The following is a 20,323-nucleotide window of genomic DNA, read 5'->3' on the forward strand; positions in this document are numbered from 1 at the left end:
GCACAGTGTATGAATGAGAATATGAATAATGAGTTACTTACTATAGTTACATTTCTAGCATTGATGAAAATGTGAAAACCAAAAACATGAGGGTCGAGAATTTCCTTTGTGTGTGTCTGGGGCAGGTTGGCTGTTAAGAGGAGGTTACCTCTAATTTGTGGAGAAAATACAGACTATCATGATATTATTTAGCAGGTGAGAGACAACCTATAAACACTGCTAAAAGGATATACCACACAACAGTATGTCTTAAAACCATCCCCTGGCAATTTGACACGGGGAGTCTCTTTTCAGTCGATGCAACACCATGAGTCAAGCTGAGATGGTCCAGTTCACATCTACAAGCTTTAAATGCAATATTTTAAAATGTAATCCATTTTATTTCCATTTACAAAATGAGGCAAATCCCTATGGTATTAATATAGTATTGAAGTTCCATTTTGAAATCTTGATCCTGTACTGAATGTACTGTCTTCTAACAAAGGTTTTTCTTTACTGGCCTCTCTGCACTAGCTCCCAGGAGAATTTAGGATTGGTCTGAAAATCATCTGTTACACTTTGGCTTCAGTCCATATCGATGAGCAGTTCATCCATTACAGGCCACAGAGACCATCAGAACAAGGTTTTGCCCTGTTCTAATTTCAAAACTCACAGTGAAAAAGCAGTTTCTGTTGTAACTCCTCAGATTACGGATCAATCTGCCTGTTGCAGACTCTGTTGAGTTTATACAACAGTGTATTTTTAAAAGCTTTTTTGCCAACATGCTAGATTGTGCTTTGTCCTGGTTTTTAAAAGTACTACATGCATTAAATTTTTACTTATGAGGGCTGTTCAATAAGCTCATGGCCTCACCCAGAAATACTGGTTGTTATAATACAGGATGTTACATTCTTTCGTGATGGGATAGTGATGCTTGAACATCGATGGACCAAGTGCATTGCTGTAAATGGAGATTATGTTGAAAAATAAAATATAAATTATCAGTCTGTGTTGTTCTGTTCTGCGTGAGGCCATGAACTTATTGAACGGCCCTCGTATGTACATTACACATGTACCACTTTCATTATAGATTATGGTGAAAGTAGAGGCAATGACAGTAACAATTATAGATAATATCACAGAAGACAAGTAGTTTTTTGATTCCTTTTGAATTATTACATCCGTTACACATGTAATGTCAGTTGAACAGATAGTTTTACAAGACGCAGTTTGCTGTAGGACTACTGTAGTATAAGACTGAGCAGTGTGAGTAACTGACATTATTGTAACTGTCTTACTTAATGCTCTGTTCAGATTCACTGATGTTTCTGCAGATCTCAACATGACCAGACTTGTAGTATTTTTCACCTTTTTCAACGCTTTTGTATATGCCAAGTTAATAGTCATTTTGGTAATATGCATCTCCACAGAAGCATATAACACTGATTACTTACTTCACTATATTTAACACAAACTGTAACTATCTGGACTTGTAAAATGATCTTGTCAGTCAAATATCATGGGTAGTTGACGACATTACTCAAACAAGTTTTAAAAATTGTTCACCACTGATTGCAGTTTTTTTTCTTAAAAAAATTGTAAAGTCACCTCTCTTTTCACAATAAAGCCCCTAAATACATTGTGTGACCGAAACACTCAGCATTACACAAAGAGGTAACTAACGTAACTTACAGTTCTATTCACAGTACCTTTAACTATTTACTATATCTTCATGATAGGTCTTTTTTGTTTTACAGAAATTGTATAAACGTATTGCTAATGTTAACTCAACAAACGGGATACTAGTTGCAGGTGACCCAGTGTAACAGACCATTACAGTGAATAAGTGATCTATTTCTCTGACTGAACATTAATGGAAAGATTTTATATAATGTAACATGTACACAGCTCAATAACATATTTTACATAGGCGTTGACACTTAGATATTATGTGGAATATGATGTAAAAAAAATGCACTTTACATATGCTTATTATTAAAACTAATCTTATGTGTTTGTCATGAAGACAGTACTAGACCTCAGCTCAGTTCACACCCAAAAACGTAAAATACAGTATCAGTCGCATAATGCAATGTTTACAATGTTTTTAGCCACTGGTGGTGATCGAAGATGTGGATTCCCAGCATTCCCTGGTGCCCAGTCCTTACACTGTACCTGACACAGAGGGTAAGTATGCTTATTTTCCTCTGTGCTGGTTTTTGGTCATTTAAAGCATTTATTGAACAGCAGCAAGAAGGGAATGACATTTAACAATAATGTCAGGAGTGTGAAACAAACAGGGTGATGCTGTCCTTAGATGCTAAACCCCCTGGCCTCCACAAAGCTTATATTTAACATATGTGTACAGCTGTGTCTCATTTCAGCCTTTATTCACATCAGATCTGACTCACCAGTTTGTACCACCATTTTTTCTGCCCAAAGAGATTATTTAAGTACTACAAATGTGTGTACTGCAAACATGTTTGGCTCCTAATTCTTTCCCTGCTGTGCTCAACCAGATTTCAGGTCACCTAGAGCTACCATCACCCTGACGGAGAAGGAGCAGTTTGTCATCACCAATGCTGAGGTAAACTCTTTGCCAGAGTCCATAGATAGAAAATATACTAGTCATCAATTTTACACACAGCAGGCATCCTTGTGAATCACTGAGACAGGATGTTGACCATGTGCCCACTACATCTTTGTTTTGGTCTTTGTCCCAGGTTAGATGCTTGTTTGTCTTACTCTGTAATATCCACTGCAGTTATAGTAGAGATTTGAGTATGTGAGATGTTTAGAAGAGACTCTCGTGGGGAAGCCTTTTAAACCCCTGATTTGTATATTTATATTTGTGGAAGTAAGGATGTAAAATTCCTCATGCTTTACCGACTGTCCTGTGTTCACCTCAGTCATTAAAAGAAAGGAGAGAAGCGTAGTAAGGGAGAGTAGGGAAATGCATTTGTCTTTTACTACAGAAGGCCTCCACACGCTATTTGCCTCCTCATTCTGTCACTTAGAGTCTGATAATGCTTCTGCTGAAGCATCATGAACTGATGAAGTCCATTTGGGGTTGATAAGATCTGACTTAATTACATCAGCCTGGGCTCACAGTTTGTTTGCGGTGTACGTGGCTCACAGTTACTTTGTCCTCTGCTCCTGCTCATGTGTAGCTTTTGTCTTTGCCAGAAATGATGTTGTACTTTCTTTATTCAGCCTTTTGTCTTCTGTTACTGTGCAAAAAACACAGACCAAATGTCATTGTCTCAGGTTGTGTCCCAAATCTCCATATTTTTGATTGTTATTTTTTACCCTCTGTTTTTGTTTTTTTCTGTATTAGTGTTTTGAGGGAGATGATCTTCCAGAGGTCACGACAAGAGAGATTGACTTGCTGATAGATCAAAAAGAACACTTCCTTCAAGGTTTGTGCTTCTGTCCAGGGTTCTCTGTGACCTTCATATCACAGTGGTTTAATTCTCACTGGGGTAAATCTCCAGGATAACTTTACTTGTGAACCTCAGCTCCTCTAGAGCTCATCTGTTTGTAATAGTGGGTCAAAATGTCTAAAAGCACCACATACTGACCAAGTCAATATCTTTAGGTGTTGCCATGGAGTTTGGTGCATGGATTAAAAAAAGGGGAAACCTGGGTGTGCTGCTTAATATGCCACATTCTTACAGCTCAGCATGGCTTGGCTCAGTTTGGCCACCAGCGTGTTGCATTTCCATTGCATGGACACCACTCCCTGAGTTCTGCTGGTCGTCATGGCAACATGGTGCAAACTATTATTATATTTTCTTCAATGTGACTGAAGGTATGAGTAAGGCAACAATGGAAGAGGATGAAACTTACATAATAATTTGTGAAATTTAACATTAGAATATATGGCAAGAATATAGTTTTTTACACTCAAGTCTCTGGCTGATTTATCAAGATAGAGACAAATTCTCGGTAGTTTGGCTCAGAGTCACATCACGACATGATAGCATTCATATGTATTGGCATGGTGATGAGTCTGGAGTGACCACTCTGTGATCTGCATGATTTTACACCACATTTAGTATCACTTTGACTCTTGAATATTTTGAATATTAAACATGGTGATACTTGAAACAGTGCATAATAGTACCTGATCACCCCTGTCTTGTTCAGTGGAAACGCCTAAAAGCTGTGCCAAGTTGAAGGAGTCAGGCTGATACTGGCAGTGGAAAAGCAGCAATAAGGAGAGCACCTATGAGGAGGATTAGAGTTACACTGACTGTCCAAACCGTTTGGCATTCCTTTGCACAACAGTATAATATCTTATATATAATCTTAAGACACAGACTGATTAAAGCACTACAGCCTTGTTAAAAGATTGGACAGCCAGCCTGCGTACCACTTTGAATGTTGTCTTATATTTGTTCTTTACTAGCATCCAGACTGTTAAACAGCGCCACGGTTACAGCTTGAAGAGCAAAGTTCCAATGGTTTCACAGGCCATAAGAATATATCTAAAAACACGCTGATGTAACAGAATATAGAACTGTAATTGTAGACAGATTTATTCATGCATTAATAATGTGATATTAATCTTAATATTGACTTGCACATTCATACAGTGGAAAGTATGTCAACAGATTTCCTTCCTGGCTTTGACTGTAGTACATGTTTTGTAGTCTGTATTCATACAGAAATATGCTCTCTAGACCTGTTCATGTTTGTGATTTGTTACTCGGCACCAACACCACCCCTTCTTTGTGAACCACAATCAGAAACCCTGAGTTGACAATGTAAATTGATACCTCCCTTTGTGAAACTGCTCAGGGTGACTGCAGTTGTTAAAGTCCATGGTAAGCACTGAATGTGTTAAGTGTCAAGTTTATCCCACAGCGTGTTTTTCAGCACCGGTCACTATTACTGACTGCTTCATTTTAGGACAGAAATTAACAAAAAAAAAAAAATAATATTTTTTTTTTTTTTTTTTTTTTTTTGAGAAAAAGCATGTGTTTTTAGCAAAGAAAGCACAAGAACAGGAATTCAGTAGTTCGTGTTGACTCAGATGGAAGTTGTTTCACTTAAAATTTCACTCAAATTCATTCACTTCACTGAACAAAACAGTATGTGAGAAGAAAATTTGTCAGATACCTGTCATTCTAATGTCAGTGTGTTTATTTCTGAATTCATTCCTTCTTAACATCTCTTAACATGTCAACTTGTCTATGTGAACATTTTAAAACAGAAGCGGAGGCGATGCAGACAGATGAGCAGGAGAAAAGCAGGGAGATTGGAGGAGCCATGTCATCCATCGACCAGTGAGAAACTTTAAGCTGACTAATAATACTCTGATTCCTAATGTACCTGAACAGATTATGGGGATTCAACAGTCTGCCTTTGACCATGTTTGCTGTACCTCTTTTTCTGTTTCTGCTCACATGGTAAAAGAAGAGAATACTTTTAAGGTTCTGAGAAATACTTGCAACACACTGTAGATATCCATGTGTGTGTTTTCCAGGCTGAAGGAGACGGTGCTGGGGACAGACAGGGACAGTGTGTGGCTCCTGGATGAGGAGACTAGTCAACCTGTGGAGGTTCCTCTTATGGCTCTTACCCAAGAGATGACCCCAGTGAAGGTTGCCATGCCAACTCCATCCTCAGGGGCATCTGGGAAAGAGAGAGAGTCATCAATAGAGGGTTTCTGTGCAGAGGTGAGACATGATGAGTCCTCAGGTTTGGTCATTGATTTAGTACTTAATTGTTTTCTAGCCTAAAGAAGGTACTAAATTAAAATTAGAGGAACTACACACTAAAATAATCTATAAATAAATAAAGGACGTTAGTACATATCATCAAATACAACTGACCAAAAGCCAGAATATTTCTAAGAAGCTGCTGAAAGAGCAAAATAAATATTTAACTAAATATATTTTCTACTGGTTAAAATTTTTGTATACCATGTACTGGGTTCCTGCGGGGTCTTAAAAAGTCTTAAAAGTCTTGGATTTACAAATCTACATTTCATACCTTAAAAAAGTCTTTGAAAGGTATTAAATTTGATAAGGTAGGTCTTAAGATATGCTGCCATAAACTTGTTTGCTGTGTTGTGTTTAAATGTGTCTGTTAAATGTCCAAGCTGCAAAAAGTAACATTAGTCAACTCAGTTCCACCCATTCCAACCCACTAATTTATACTGAAATTCGGAACCAGTTATCGCTAACTTTGCAGCCCACACTGAGAGATGTCTCATAACAGTGGGAATCAAGGTATTGGAGTAAATAAATACATTTTTCCAAACCCTAGGAGTCACGATTTTTTGCCGGTATGTCTATGAAATAGGCTGAGAAATGGACATTAAATTCTGTTCTAAGTAGTCTTAAAAGGGTCTTAAAAAGTCTTAAATTTAACTTATAGAAACCTGTAGGAACCCTGCATGTATTAAATGAGTGTTGAAATGAGTGGTGGTTATTAAAATGCATGCAAATCATTACAGAGGTACATGGGGACTTCAATTAATTTGGCTGTAAACAATCTGATCTGCATCAGAATGTTAAAATATCCTCCTTGCATTCAATGAATGTATTAATATTCTGTGGGATGCTTTGGCAGATACAGGTCACCAGTGATCACTGATGTGCAGGTTCTTTAAGTGGTGTATTTGCTCCAATAATTTAAGTTCATTACCTCAGTATATACTGTTGCCCTTATAGTTTGAATAATGTTGGGTTTTTTTTTCAGACACATTCCTCTTTTCATTTCTATTCATACACATCAATAATGATCTTTGACCTGGTGCAATGATTACATAATGGGTCCCAATTACACTTTATCCATCAAGAATAAATCACATTGTCACAATCATTTCATGAGAAGAAGTAAAAATATTTAACAGTGTATTTGGTTTAAAGTGCTCAGTGAAGAGACCAGTTGTAAGATTTGCATGTTTTACATCTCTGCATCCGATATTTGCATGGTTAATATTGTCCTACTTAAAGCTATTTACACAATCAATAATGTTTGATCCTTCAGTTGTTATTATGTAGAGCATAGCAACAGTCTGTTATTCATGGTCAACACTGAGGATTTAACAAAGGTGTGTAGTAAGATGATTTATTTACCTGTTTCTTACGTCCACACATGTAGGAAAAACTGACATTAAAGTGACAAAGCAGTGGCTGTTCAGTCGTCATCTACTTTACATTCCACACAGTGACTCATGAAGTGTTTATTTAATTTTGAAAACAACAGGCATGCCAACTCGGATTCATAATTATTTCCAGTATGCGTCCTGTGATGTCTGTGTATTTCCCAGCAGTGTTGTGCATGAAACTGATTTTCCCTCCACCTTCAGGAGGTTCCTCATCCTCCCAGGAAGCCCGGTAGAGGTCGCAGGCGCCAGCTGGTCTTTGCAGACCCTGAGATCCAGATTTCTGACAGAGCAATGAAGGAGCAGATTGGAAACCCACTGGTTGAGACACTGGACCTGGTAAAGGAATCATGCAAAATATTAGTTTGCAGTGCTTAGAGCTTTAGCTGCACCACAGGGCTCAGTCGCTTTATACAAGACAAGGATTTTGGCTCATGACCACATCCATAAACTCATGATTAGATGATATCCTGTATGAACACAAAGATTCTGGCTTGTTCAGCTGGAGAGGATCAAGGGTTCACCGACCCATTGAATTTTCACTACCATTCTGTAATCAAAGTGCTGCCATCAGTGTGTCAGTTAATTAAACTCCAGCTCAGCCGTTCTCTGCTCTCTAAGCCCGCTGGAATAGTGCTCATTGATTTTATTCCCTTCCTTCTTTCTTTCTGTCTTCCCTCCTTATTTTTGTTTAATTTCCTTTGAGACCCTATCATTGGCTTTTAACCCTCTGTCTCTCTCTCTCTCTCCATTGTGTAGAAAACCTCCTTCTAACCATGTGATAAAGGTAATGCTCTGTTTTTCTCTCAGTCCAAGGTCTTGCTGGACTTGCCCTCCTTCAAACTGGCCAATCCTGCTCAGCTCTTCAGTGCCCCCTGTGGACGTTAGTACCAATTCAGTTACAGTTTTTTATAAACAGCAACAACATAAACATTATAGTATAATAATAACAGTGGCAGGAATTGGATGTTTTGTAAATAAATCTACTTAAAATCTGATAAGTCAAGTTGAGCAGGGCTTTATTCGCCCTCAGAGGGTCGATTTGTTTAGCAGCAGGAGCAGTAATAGTACATAATCATACACACAGCCAAGCCAAAAGTCAGTACAACAATAAATACAAAAGAGAAACTGGTAAAGGCACCTCTGTTTATAACGAAACTGATGAAACAAATGATAGAGCTGCAGTTCCAGCAACCAATAGAGGCTCTTGGTATTATCAGTTATCAGGGTTGGTTTTGGAATTTTATGTGTCATAGAAGATGTTTTGTTTACAGGCAGAGAGAGCAAGCTGTAGAATCTGAGTCGCATTTCTAGGGATGAAATATGTAGACAGATAACAAGTTTGTCTGCTGTACTTGGCCAGTTACCAAAGACTAACATGAAGGGAATTTTAGGGGAAACAGGTTATTTTTAATGATTTATTACTGGTTGATTTAGATTAGTTTGTAGATCTTCAGATTTATTGATCAATTGTTTTTCTTTGATATTCAATAATCCAGATATATTTAGATTATTTTAATTATACTATTATATTATGATATATTATTATACTATTATTTTAATCATATATTTATTTTTTATAGATTTCCATTTTTACTTATTTTATTACTTTGACTTATATGTTTAATCCAGTAGTTATTTTGTTATGAACTAATGATTGGCTCTTAATTCCTGTTTCAACATGATCATAATATGATAACAGTGTTTTTTTATGTAAAATACATTTAGTGCATTGGCTGGTTGTGACATGACATGATATATTTGTTTTTAATACAGTGGATTTTGTGCATTGTTTTCTGAGGGATTGTTTGGTTTTAGCACATGTAGGCCAACGACCAATATTTGACATAACTACGCAAAAGTAGACAGTAAAGAATTTCTATGTCTATATTTGGCTATAAAGTCATATCATCAGTCGACCTCTTAGCTATGGAAATTTACATGTTTTAGATGGTAATATGTGATCATCATTGCATCTTCTCACCTCTCAACAGCCCTCCTCCACTGTGACCTTCAGTCACTGTGGAAACATTGCGCCGCTCTTGCTGTTGTACCCGGACAAGAGAAAAAACGCAGAGAGGAAGAGGAGGAGGAAGAGTCTGAGCAGGAAAGAGAGATACTGAGAACAGAGCGGAAGAGGAGGCACTCGACCATGAAGGAGGTGGGTTTGTGTGAAGGTACACTGTTATTTCCCTCTGCTGTTGTGTCTCAATAAGCTCATTCAGCTACAGGAAAACAGTAAGAGTTTTTCTTTTAAGCACTTCAGTAATAAATCCCCCCTCACAACTGCATATAAAGACAAAAGATGTAATGTAAATGTAATGTATCTGTGGTGCAGGTGGTGAATGAGTGTAGCCTTAATAATAGTGTTTATCCATTAGTCTGCTTGCCTGTGCTATAGCCTGCCAGCTCAGTGTGTTCAGTTCAGTGGTGAGACAAATTAGATTATAAAGCTCATTCCTGTTTCATGAAGCTGTATCTCTGTGTCTCAGATACCCAGTGATTCAGGACCCGCAGAGGGCTCATGTAAGGGTTCATTCTCTCTTTCTCTGATACATTCGTCTTTTGTATCTCACTGTGGAGGTATTTTGACAGCACAGTAAACACATTACTCATTTGAAACTGCCAGTTATTCATCATGTGCGTCATCGTGTGTCCAAACAGCTGCATTAGACGTGATCCTGGATGTGTCCAGAGAGGACAAATCTGGAAGTGATGTGATGACTCCTGTCAGCAGATGGTGAGTGTCAGATGGTTTAAGACAAACACTGATAGATTCACACATATCCACCTCCTTCATCCATGAATGTGTGTGTGTGTGTGTGTGTGTGTGTGTGTGTGTGTGTGTGTGTGTGTGTGTGTGTGTGTGTGTGCGTGCGCATATGTGTGATGACTTTAGGTCTCCACAGATGGAGGTTCAGCCACCGATGGAGCCCATAGCAGAGGAAAACATTGAGATGCCTGAAGCTCAGACTGATGCAGAGAACAGGGACTTGCTGAGGTCTTTGTTGTTGCACTACACACATACAGGACACTGAAGTTACAGGTTTATTTAACACGGTCTCTGATGTTCAGCAGCATCTAGAAATGCAACGGACTCTGTGGATGCGACACGCTCTCTCTGTAGATATTACCAACTCATGAAAACACAGTCATTCTTATTTTCTGGTGATTATACACCAATGAAAACCATATTAATGGATTATTATGCTTCATTTCTGCAGTTTGACCCCCCTAAATCTTGTACACTGCACTTGTAAATTCACCCATACAAGTTTTTAAGATTTGGAGCCATGAGTTTGAGACAAATTCAGTGTCTTTTGTGTTTTGTATTTTATCTATCTTTCCATCTGTGATAGACAGGGTTTCCATGGGTCTTTAAAAAGCTTTTAAAAATCCAATAATTGGAATTTTAGGCTTTTTAAATAAATTTGAGATTTTTTAAGCCCAATTCTGGATAGATCAGGATGATGTGGGCAACAAACTATATCTTTAATCCGTTTTCCAGCTTCATGAACACAAGATAAAGCTTGATTCAAAAATACATTCTCTTTCGTAAAAGTGAATGTCATATATAACTGGAGAAACACATTCAGAATGAATATTTATTACAATTACAAGAAGCAAACAGGTAGCATTTTGAAATTTTTAAAGAAAAATCTCCACAAGAATAATCACGATTTTGCAATTTAGGCATTTTTCAGGGTTTTCTGCAAGAAAAAAACCTCTATTAATCAAATTTATTCAGTACAATGTCAAGCCTTAGTTCAGATCAAAGATTTGCAACAAGATAGTGATTTTTTTGCATTTTGATTTAAATTTATGCACAACAAAAACAGACAGGGCAGGACATACACAAAGCAATAAATAGGCAGATAAAACAAAGGTTATGGCCTGGTTCTGAGAAGCAGATACAGGTCAGGTCTTCTGCTTTACCCCAGCAGGACGAACACATCTTTACTCAACTCCAGCAGCTGATGCTGTTGCCATAGATTCAGTGTCTCAAATCACCAGAGACTGCTCAGTATTTATAGGCTGTAGCTCACCTGTTAGCATGTACAGGTGCAATACTTTCATCTGTTTCCTTGGTATGCACAGCCCTACTACTTCCTGAACTTAAAGCATCTCCTTTATTTCCTGTCTTTCATTATTGGACACACTGATTAATCCAGGTGTGTCTGCTACTTCTTGTTGTGACTACTGTGGTCAGACACACCTGGATTAATCAGTGTGTCCAATAATGAAAGACAGGAAATAAAGGAGCTGCCTGAAGTTCAGGAAGTAGTGGGGCTGTGCATAGATGTTTTCACCAATACTAAATACTACTTTATCAATACCAAAAATATCACCGTAGTAAAAACTCACTATCACTGTCCTTATTTGTATTTTAAGATGCTGCAAATTACATCCAGCTTCGAAAACTCAAAAGTCACAGTTAGAACAGAAGTGCAAAGAGGTGTTACTACTGAAATGATACACCATCGTCATGTTGCATCATTGCAGCTTCGCAGACCGGAGCTTTTCATGTCACACCTGATCTCACTGATATCTTCTGAAACTGATTAGACAGAATGCATTTGAAGTCATCAGTAACTTCACTAAAATGAGGGTTTGGGTTTAAAGGGATGAAAGAAAACAAAGCTAATAGTGAACACCTGCTTTAATTCATATCTAATATATAATGTACATCAGTCACATGTTCAACACTCAAACAAAAGCTGGTCATGAGACACAGCTGTAAGTAACTATCAAGAAAACAGAGGTCTCCATTCCTAATTAACCCACTTCTTAAGACTAATTTTAGCCTTTCGTTGTGATAGGACATAGATTTTAATACACTTGTTGCCTGCAGCGTCGCAGGCCCGACCCACATCTTCGGATGTTTGACTTCTGCTTTGAAATTCAAAACAGAAAGCATCGAGTCGGCTCCAGGCATGAACCTGTTCCGCAGACATGTTTCCCGTCAGAAACCCAGTGCACATTTCTACAAACACCTCATATTGTCCAGGGAGTGTGTCTTATATATGGGATATTTTGACTCAGTTGTCACTTCTGTTATAACAAAAGTTACATAAATGGCAGTAGTGACAGTAGGGATTCACAATAAAACGATGACAAATACTATTATAATCCAACTTTATTTCAGATGATGGAATTTTAAATCCTGATAAATTACCATGGGAATTAGCAGCTATTATGATAGGTTGTCCTTATGAATTCAAAACACAATGTTTCACTTACTTTTACACATGTACATTTTAATACTGAAAGCATATTTTTCATCATTTAAATTTACTGAATGTTATTTCTGTAGGTTTGGACCATAAAATATACTTTAAACTTCAATTACCCTTCCTTCAGGTTATTTTCATTTTATTGAACATTTATGTTTTACTAATTTCCTTTAATTTGTTGTTGCAAAAACCAACATCAACCCTTTCATGTATACTGGTCACTCCAGTGGACAGCTATTCTACAGCTGTATGTTCATGGATTTTGTTGTTCTTTTCGTTGTTTTGTTTTTTTTGTTTTTTTATTTTACAGATATCTTTATTAAAGTTTTAAGATACTACATATCTTTTCTGACTTGAATTAAGATCTCTCCTGAGCATAAACTCCCAGAATCACAAGCCCTCTCCATAGTTTTCACACAATTTATCAGTAAATACATGTTTCTGTGTGTCAAAAATTAAACATGTGGTGTCCAGCTGAGTGGACATTTTTGCAACTTCATGAAAAATAGGTTCATAAGAATTTTTTTTTCATTATTATTTTTTTAATGTATTTTTTTAAATTATTTATTTTTTTATATATTTATTTTTCAGAAGAAAATTTTCAATTGCATTGTTGTTTTCATGCCTAAAGAGGAATAAAAACACTCAGGAAAAAAATTTGATTAAGGTTCTCATAATTTGTGCATGAAAGGGTTAAATTAAAATAAAGAAAATATATCATAAAATCAGTTGGGTTTTTTGTATTGTTATATGTTATTAAAAAATATCTATCTAATTTCTTCAATGCTGACTTGCAACTTGAAAGCCTTTACTTGAATGAAATAATGATTTGACATATTTCACTTAAATTATTTATATCAACTGATGTGAACATTTTTATGTCATGAGAAACATCAAGGCTTCTCTGCACCACCATCAGTAAAATAAAGTAAAAAGAAACAGAATAACACAGTTGCCACGTAATTCATTAGTCATGGTTTTTATTATTTACTGATCTTCACAAAATACCACTGAAACCTTCATTCGTTTTCTTCATTGGTTTTCCTCTCTCAGTTGGATCTCGTCCAGTCTGCAGAGGTCTGGAGAAGTCACCTTTGACTCTCTGCTGCCCCCGGAGGCTGATAGGAGCACTGCAGCTCACACACTCCACCAGCTGTTAGGTGAAGAAACAAATCCATCTGCACTGGTTGTCTAATTTTACAGAAATTAGCTCTACACTGTTCATGTATGAACACTACAACCTTTGAAAGTGTATTTAGGTGAGGAATGATTGTGACAATAATAATTAAATATGACAAGATTAGTTTTAAAATGTAAGCAAGTACTTATTACTGTGTACTAATAGCACATTGAAAATACTCCATGAATGAAAACTCTGCATTTAAAACCATACTTAACCCTTGAAGACCTAAATAGACCTAAAGCTCACTGCAAAATATTAAATAACTTCGAAACCACTAATTATGATAATTTTTGTGGTGACTTCCAAATGAAGTTTTCTCCACATTTAACTTTTGCTTAATGATTTATCACTGTTAATTATAATATTGTCCTCTGCATTTGGTTAGCTGCTCATGTAGATCTTTATATAAGCTCAGAGTAAAATCAGCAGTTATTGTAAAGCAGAGAAGACTATAGAAAATGGGACTTTTTCAGCAAAATATATAATTAATTTAACATAAAACAAGCATCTACAACCACTGTCATTTGACATACTACATGGCTTTTATTGGTGAATCGATGTTGTAGTCAATGACAATATTTCCATCTTCACTATGGAACTTCTAAACGATCAAATGGGTTATATCTGATACTGCACCAATAATAACCTTTGTATTTATTCAGAGCTTTTATGTGCTTTTTTACACAACACCATCAAAGTACAAGCAACAACGCTTCAACTTTATAAAACAAGAAAATTTTTTAGACTAAATCTGCATCCAGTCTTTATCTCTTCAGTGCGTTTTTGCTTTAACGTTGAGTGCTGGTGTTTTAATATTAATGTAACTGTCCTCTTGTTCAGAGCTGTTGTCTGCTGGACGTGTCACTGCACATCAGACTGAACCCTACAACACCATCACCTTAAACCCTGCAGTGCTCAGGACGTCCGCCTGAACACACCATGACCCACACCAACATCAAGGAAAGTTACATTTATCATTTATCTTTGTTAAATTCTGTCATTTTCTACTGATGTCCTATCGGGGTTGCTTTTATGCAGTGTTTTAATGAATGTTTGGACTGTTTGTTCAGACTTCTTTGATTGGATTTTAAACATTTATACCGTTATTATCATCACTGGTGTTTAACGAGTTCACTTGCTCTCATTGTTTTAACATTTAGATGTCATGTTCATGTATGACTTTAATATCTGTGGTTTTTATATATAACATTTTTTACCTTTTATGAACTGGTGTCCTTTATGAAAAAAATAAAATGTTTTTGCTCAATTTAATAACATGATCATGGGTTGGTTATGTTTCATTTATTTTCATACCTACAGTTGTGGCCAAAATGATTGGAGCACTTGACATATTCAAGAGGTTTCATCTGTGTTTTTGTTTTTTTTTTAAATTTTTTTATGGCCATTAAAATACCCATAAAATGAATGATATCTACAAAGTCATCATTACACCGTATAAACCATAGATTAGAGCTCTCATAAGATTCAGGTCATTTTCCTGCAAAAAACAAGCAAGGCCTTCTTCACTGTTGATGAGGTTGTTTCCATATCCACTTAAACTCTGAACATTATCTGATTTCTAGTGTTATCGTATTATTAAAGTGATCATATAAACAGCATAATGTGATATGTTTTATTGGATAACAGAAGTTATATAATTATAAGGGAAAACATACTTGTATTTCTCCTCAATACTCTGATGTCTTCATGCAGGTAAACTTAGTCTGATTTAGTTCACTCTTACATCTCCACATTTAAAAAAAAAAAAAAAAGAATTTGGAGAAAACAGAAGTGACATAGTTAAACATGCAGAAGACAATAACAAGAAATTTGTGTGTATGTACTCTGAAAGAAATCCAATAATGGGCTGAAATGTCTAAACTAGGTTTTCATCTCATTTCTGAAGAGCATGTAAACACATCAGATCTGATCATCACAATCATCTGATTTCTCTCAGTTATCAGATCTGTATGGTCATGTAAACGGGCTCAGTGTCACACAATCATGTTCATTTACATAGGAAGCCAAATTCCTTGTGTGATCATTGTCAGGCATGATTGTGGTTAAATCGTATATTCTGGTGAATATACAAGGCCTTTCCTGCTCATTATGTAAATATTAAAGGGGTCATATTTTACTAAACCCACTTTTATTAGTTTTTGGTACATTTATTTGTGTATTTGGACCCTAACAGTTCAAAAAGTTTGAATTTGAATCCTCCAGGTGCTGCAAAGTTGTCTTTATATTAATTTTGGGGCAAAAGTCTAGTGGATTTCTACAACACGTTTTAATTCCTGCTTAATTTGTTACATCTATAACTAGTTACGTCACGACATTTGCACATATAAGTTCAAGACTTCCGACAAACATTTCTCCAAGTACGCCATAATTGTTTGTCAGCAGTAGCGGTTGTAGTAAAAACTGAAAATATGTCCAAACTTCGAGCCGATTACCTAAAATGTCCAGTTGTTGGTTGTATTCACGAACACAAGTGGCTGAACAGGACAGAGCAGCAGGTCAACAACCTGGAGGGGGTGGGGCGTGAAGTAGCTCATTTGCATTTAAAGGGCCTGCGCTCAAAACAACCTTTCTGATGTCATTACTCAGAAATAGGGTTGAATACAGACCTGTGGAGTTGAATTAATGAAGAATTCAAACCCAAGCATAGCATTTACAGTTTATGTAGACCACAAGGAAGTGTTTTAAAATGCATAATTCCATTTAAAAAAAAAAATCACTCCCTTGAGAAATTATGTCATATTTTGGAGGCAAAAAAGGTCAATATTTTCAGATCCATCTGGTGTTCTAATAACTTTGCCCATGAATATAGACTTTTCAGAGGCCAAATACATATATAGTTGCCTTAAAATCTTCGGTGGTGAATGACATCAGTTCCTCTATGAGTTTCCAACAGGACATTATTGTGCCTTCCTGGATAAACCTCCCATTTGACCTCATACCTAAATACCTCTGTGTAATTAGTGTTTGTCTGCTTGTTAAACGCACCATGGACTTGTGCATGTGTATGGACCTAGACCATATGGCACCTGACTGTGACTGAACTGAGGTCAGCGCTGCAGTCACAGAACACAAATCCCACTTCACATCAGCATAGTGGAATGGTTGTTTTGTCGACTCTACTTGTGATACATTCTGGTTTAGAGTGCTGCGCCAGGAAATGTCCTTTCCACTGCCCTGCAATGTTTTGATACAAAAATATAACATTACTTTACACACACTCCCTGCTGTCAGATACAAACACACTTTCCAAACCATTAACTAGAAAATACAATTATGAGGTGCTTGAGTCTGTTTTTATTTTGTGCCACTTTATTTTTCCACCCCATTATGTCTCAGAGGGAAGTCTTTTTTGCTTGTATTGTTTGCAATTTAGCCATGTTGGCTTCTTTTAGATCCAGAAGTGATCGTATTTAGACAAAATGGGTGGAATGTCAGTACTGTGCAAAAGTCCAAGTCCAAGATTAGGTCTGTTGGTTTAGTAAAGTTCTAATGGACACACATGCATTTTTCAGTCTCTGCATTAAGATCCAATCTGATATAAGTAAAGTATGTACAGGAGTAAAAACAAATGTTTCAGGAAAAAACAGCTTCAATAATCTACAGTGGTAGTATTTTATGTGACCTCCCTTTACACATAACATGTCTTTAACTCTTTTATTCTTATAATATGAGATTTATTGCATTATTATTATTATTATTTTACCAGCTATCAGCTAATTTAACCTGATAAAATTTAGGATTTGTTTTAGCCACATACTAAAAAAGGAATTTGTTGATTAATTATGAATTAATTGATTCATTTTGGCCTTGTGGCTCTTCAGTTATAAGCTTCGGAACTTTGGTAAATAGTTGAAACACAAATTAGGTAGGAAGTAGGACATTTTACAGCACAAAGACTTATATATTTAAGACTTTAAGTACATTTTTCTGTCATTGTTATGAGTATTTCTTGTTTTGCTGAGGATCTGAATATCTCTTCACTTCATAACAAATGCAAGTGTGACTTAAATTGCTAACTTATGATGAAACTTACAGCAAGAATGGAACAAAACACATCTAATAAGAATGTATGTAATATCCTCCACCTCCACAGTGGTGATTTAAAGCTGTCATCTGTGTGACAGTGTTCATCATGGCAACCCTGGGAATGTGGCGTGCTGAGCTCAGGCTGCAGGTTGAACAACAAAAAGATCTCACCAACACGTGTCCCATGTCTGTGTCCCAATGCTGCAACCTTGTAGCACCTACAGCGAGGGAACATTCTTCAAAAGGGGAAAATGTGACGTTGTGCTGTTAACGGCCCATACATCAACCTCCTGTTCTCCTAAACTGTCAGAGAAATGAGAAGGCAGCGTTGAGAGAGTGATGGTGATGATGAACGCCAAGCAGAGTTCTGGATATGGTCGGATGGATCGTCTCATTACATGGTAATAAATCCACAGTAACCTCCTGACAAGATGCTACATGGTTTTACATAACCTAATCCACGTTTAAAGAGAAATTCAAGGACTAATGTGAAGTAACATTAACCAGTAAAGACCCAAACATCCATCATCAACCCAAACAATCTACTGATCTAAAATGTTAAATATCTGTTGATCTACCAATTCTATCAATACATGTGAATAACTGGTATAAAATACAGTTTGTCGTCTTTTCATGGTCATCAGATATGACCCATTTGGACGTTCAGAGGCTCCGTAGTGAATGTGGAAACACTATCATCTTCTACAACATTGATTCACCAGTAAAACCCATGGAGTTGGATCAACAACAGTTGATGCAAATGCTTGGTTTATGTTCAGTTAATGATATATTTTACTGAAAAAGTCCCTTTTTAGGCAGTTTTCTCTGTTTCTGTTACAATAACCCTCAACTTTAATCTGAGCTTTTATGAACATCTACATGATGAGTGAATTAAATACAAGAAAATACCTGATTTATACTGATAAAATGATGAATACAGAGGAAAATATTATAATAAACGGTGATAAATCACTTAAGAAAGGTTAGATATAGAGAAAATATCATTTGGGAACTGACACAAAAGTAGCACTGGGCCTTTATGGGTTAAGTACATAAGGTGTGTAGCCCCTTTTCAACCAACATTCCCAGGAATTTTTATTACCACAGCCCCTTTTCCACTGCAGGAACTTTACCAGGAACTTTAACTTAACCTGGGATTTTGAAGAACCCCGGTCTGTTTCCACCAGAATTACCCAGATAGAAAAACATTCTCCCAACGCCAAAACTTCACTTGAAAAATGTTCCTAGTATGGGGATAGGACTTTTCAGATTGCCTGGAATTCTTGAGGGTGGGGCTATGTGCTGGAGAACACTGATAGGTGGAACACACAGCATTCCGCATTCACCCACAGTGTGTGTGTGTGTGTGTGTGTATTCCATTTCTTCAAGCTTCACATCATTTGTGTTTTGATCATTTGGAAAATGGAATCTACAAAAAATGGACAAATGATAAAGAGTGTATTCTGTAAATACACTTAAAAGAGCCGGGACCTCACCGAATGCATTTGCTGAATACACTCTTTAATGGATTTGGATGGACAGACAGATGGCTGCAATGCCTTTGTAGGAGTGAGACGAATACACTCAAAACGTCAAACAAACATATTCATCAAATTGACCTTCTTCTTCTGCTCAGCTTTCCAAATAATCAAAACACAAATGAAGTGAAGCTTGTAGAAAAGGAATAAACAAATTTGCAGCCTCACACTGACTTTAACTCTATGGGTAAACATAAGTGTGGATCGCTGTAAATGTATTCACCAATCAGTGTTTGTCAGTACACAGGCCTATCCCCAAGCATTCCAGGGAATCTGAAGTCCTTTCCCCCCTACTAGGAACCTTTTTCAGGGGAAATTAGGGATTGAGGAAAAATCTTTTTTTTAATCTGAGTAATTCCAGTGGAAATGCACTGAAGTTTTTCAAAAACAACTCTCCTCACCTCCTCCTATGAAGGCCAAGGTTGTGACATCAGGGACTGGGATGGCCTCCCAAAGGGGATGGATACTGCTGTGCCAACTGCTGAGGCAGCCGTGAGAGGCTACGAAGAGCAAACAGACAAAGGACGATGCCCAGCACAAGTACATGGTTGTCTGACTGTGGCTCTGAACTGGTTGATCACCCTCCATGTTCTCCTTATTTAGCACCATCTCATTATCATGTGTTTCCCATCATTTCAGCTTCCTATATACAATACACTAATTCAATGTTGTTTGTGTAAAATACATGTAAAGTGTGTCGTCTTAGAGGTTGTTCAAGCTGTTGAGGAATAAAGCTGTTACACAGGCTGGTGGAGGCGTCACAGATCCTGCTGGACCGCTTACCACAGGGTATGGGGGTTGGAGTGGATGTGGGTGAGATGCTTCAGTGTGCTGAGGGCTTCTGTGGTGCGTTTAGTTGTAGTTGGTCTGGATGGACGGCAGAGCAGCTCTGTTATTGGTCCAGCTGTATTCACTCTGAGTCTTTGGAGTTGCTGAGGATACTTTCTTTCTTTTGTGCCTCTAGAGAAAGACACATCTTTATCATGATGGTCATTATGTCTTTAATTCTCCTTCCTCTTACATTACACTATATACAACACTGGTCTACAATATTATTTAGTTTATAGAAATTATCTTCCTCAGAGATGTAATGTGCTAAATATTGCATACTTTAATAAGATGAATTGAAAAACAAATGACAAAAGTGCTGGTTAACTGATGTTGTCAATGCATAAGATAAAGTCTTATTTTACATATATATTGGTTTATGCACATTTATAAA

The 20,323-nt window shown here is 36.9% G+C and overlaps 1 protein-coding gene across 1 annotated transcript in view; it reads left to right on the forward strand.

The window, feature by feature from the left end:
• rec8b (REC8 meiotic recombination protein b) overlaps positions 1–14,774 on the forward strand; it is a 19,902-nt gene extending 5,128 nt beyond the window's left edge. The window contains exons 6-18 of the mRNA XM_030123944.1: positions 2,091–2,166; positions 2,499–2,566; positions 3,317–3,398; positions 5,198–5,270; positions 5,471–5,663; positions 7,304–7,438; positions 7,910–7,982; positions 9,094–9,260; positions 9,592–9,625; positions 9,764–9,839; positions 9,999–10,100; positions 13,387–13,493; positions 14,357–14,774. Coding sequence (XP_029979804.1) covers positions 2,091–2,166; positions 2,499–2,566; positions 3,317–3,398; positions 5,198–5,270; positions 5,471–5,663; positions 7,304–7,438; positions 7,910–7,982; positions 9,094–9,260; positions 9,592–9,625; positions 9,764–9,839; positions 9,999–10,100; positions 13,387–13,493; positions 14,357–14,448 — 1,278 coding nt within the window. The 3' untranslated portion in view covers positions 14,449–14,774. The remainder of the gene's footprint in view (positions 1–2,090; positions 2,167–2,498; positions 2,567–3,316; positions 3,399–5,197; positions 5,271–5,470; positions 5,664–7,303; positions 7,439–7,909; positions 7,983–9,093; positions 9,261–9,591; positions 9,626–9,763; positions 9,840–9,998; positions 10,101–13,386; positions 13,494–14,356) is intronic.
• The last annotated feature ends 5,549 nt before the right edge of the window (positions 14,775–20,323 follow it).

The sequence above is a fragment of the Sphaeramia orbicularis genome, chromosome 20 (genome assembly GCF_902148855.1).
Source record: "Sphaeramia orbicularis chromosome 20, fSphaOr1.1, whole genome shotgun sequence".
Taxonomy (NCBI): domain Eukaryota; kingdom Metazoa; phylum Chordata; class Actinopteri; order Kurtiformes; family Apogonidae; genus Sphaeramia; species Sphaeramia orbicularis.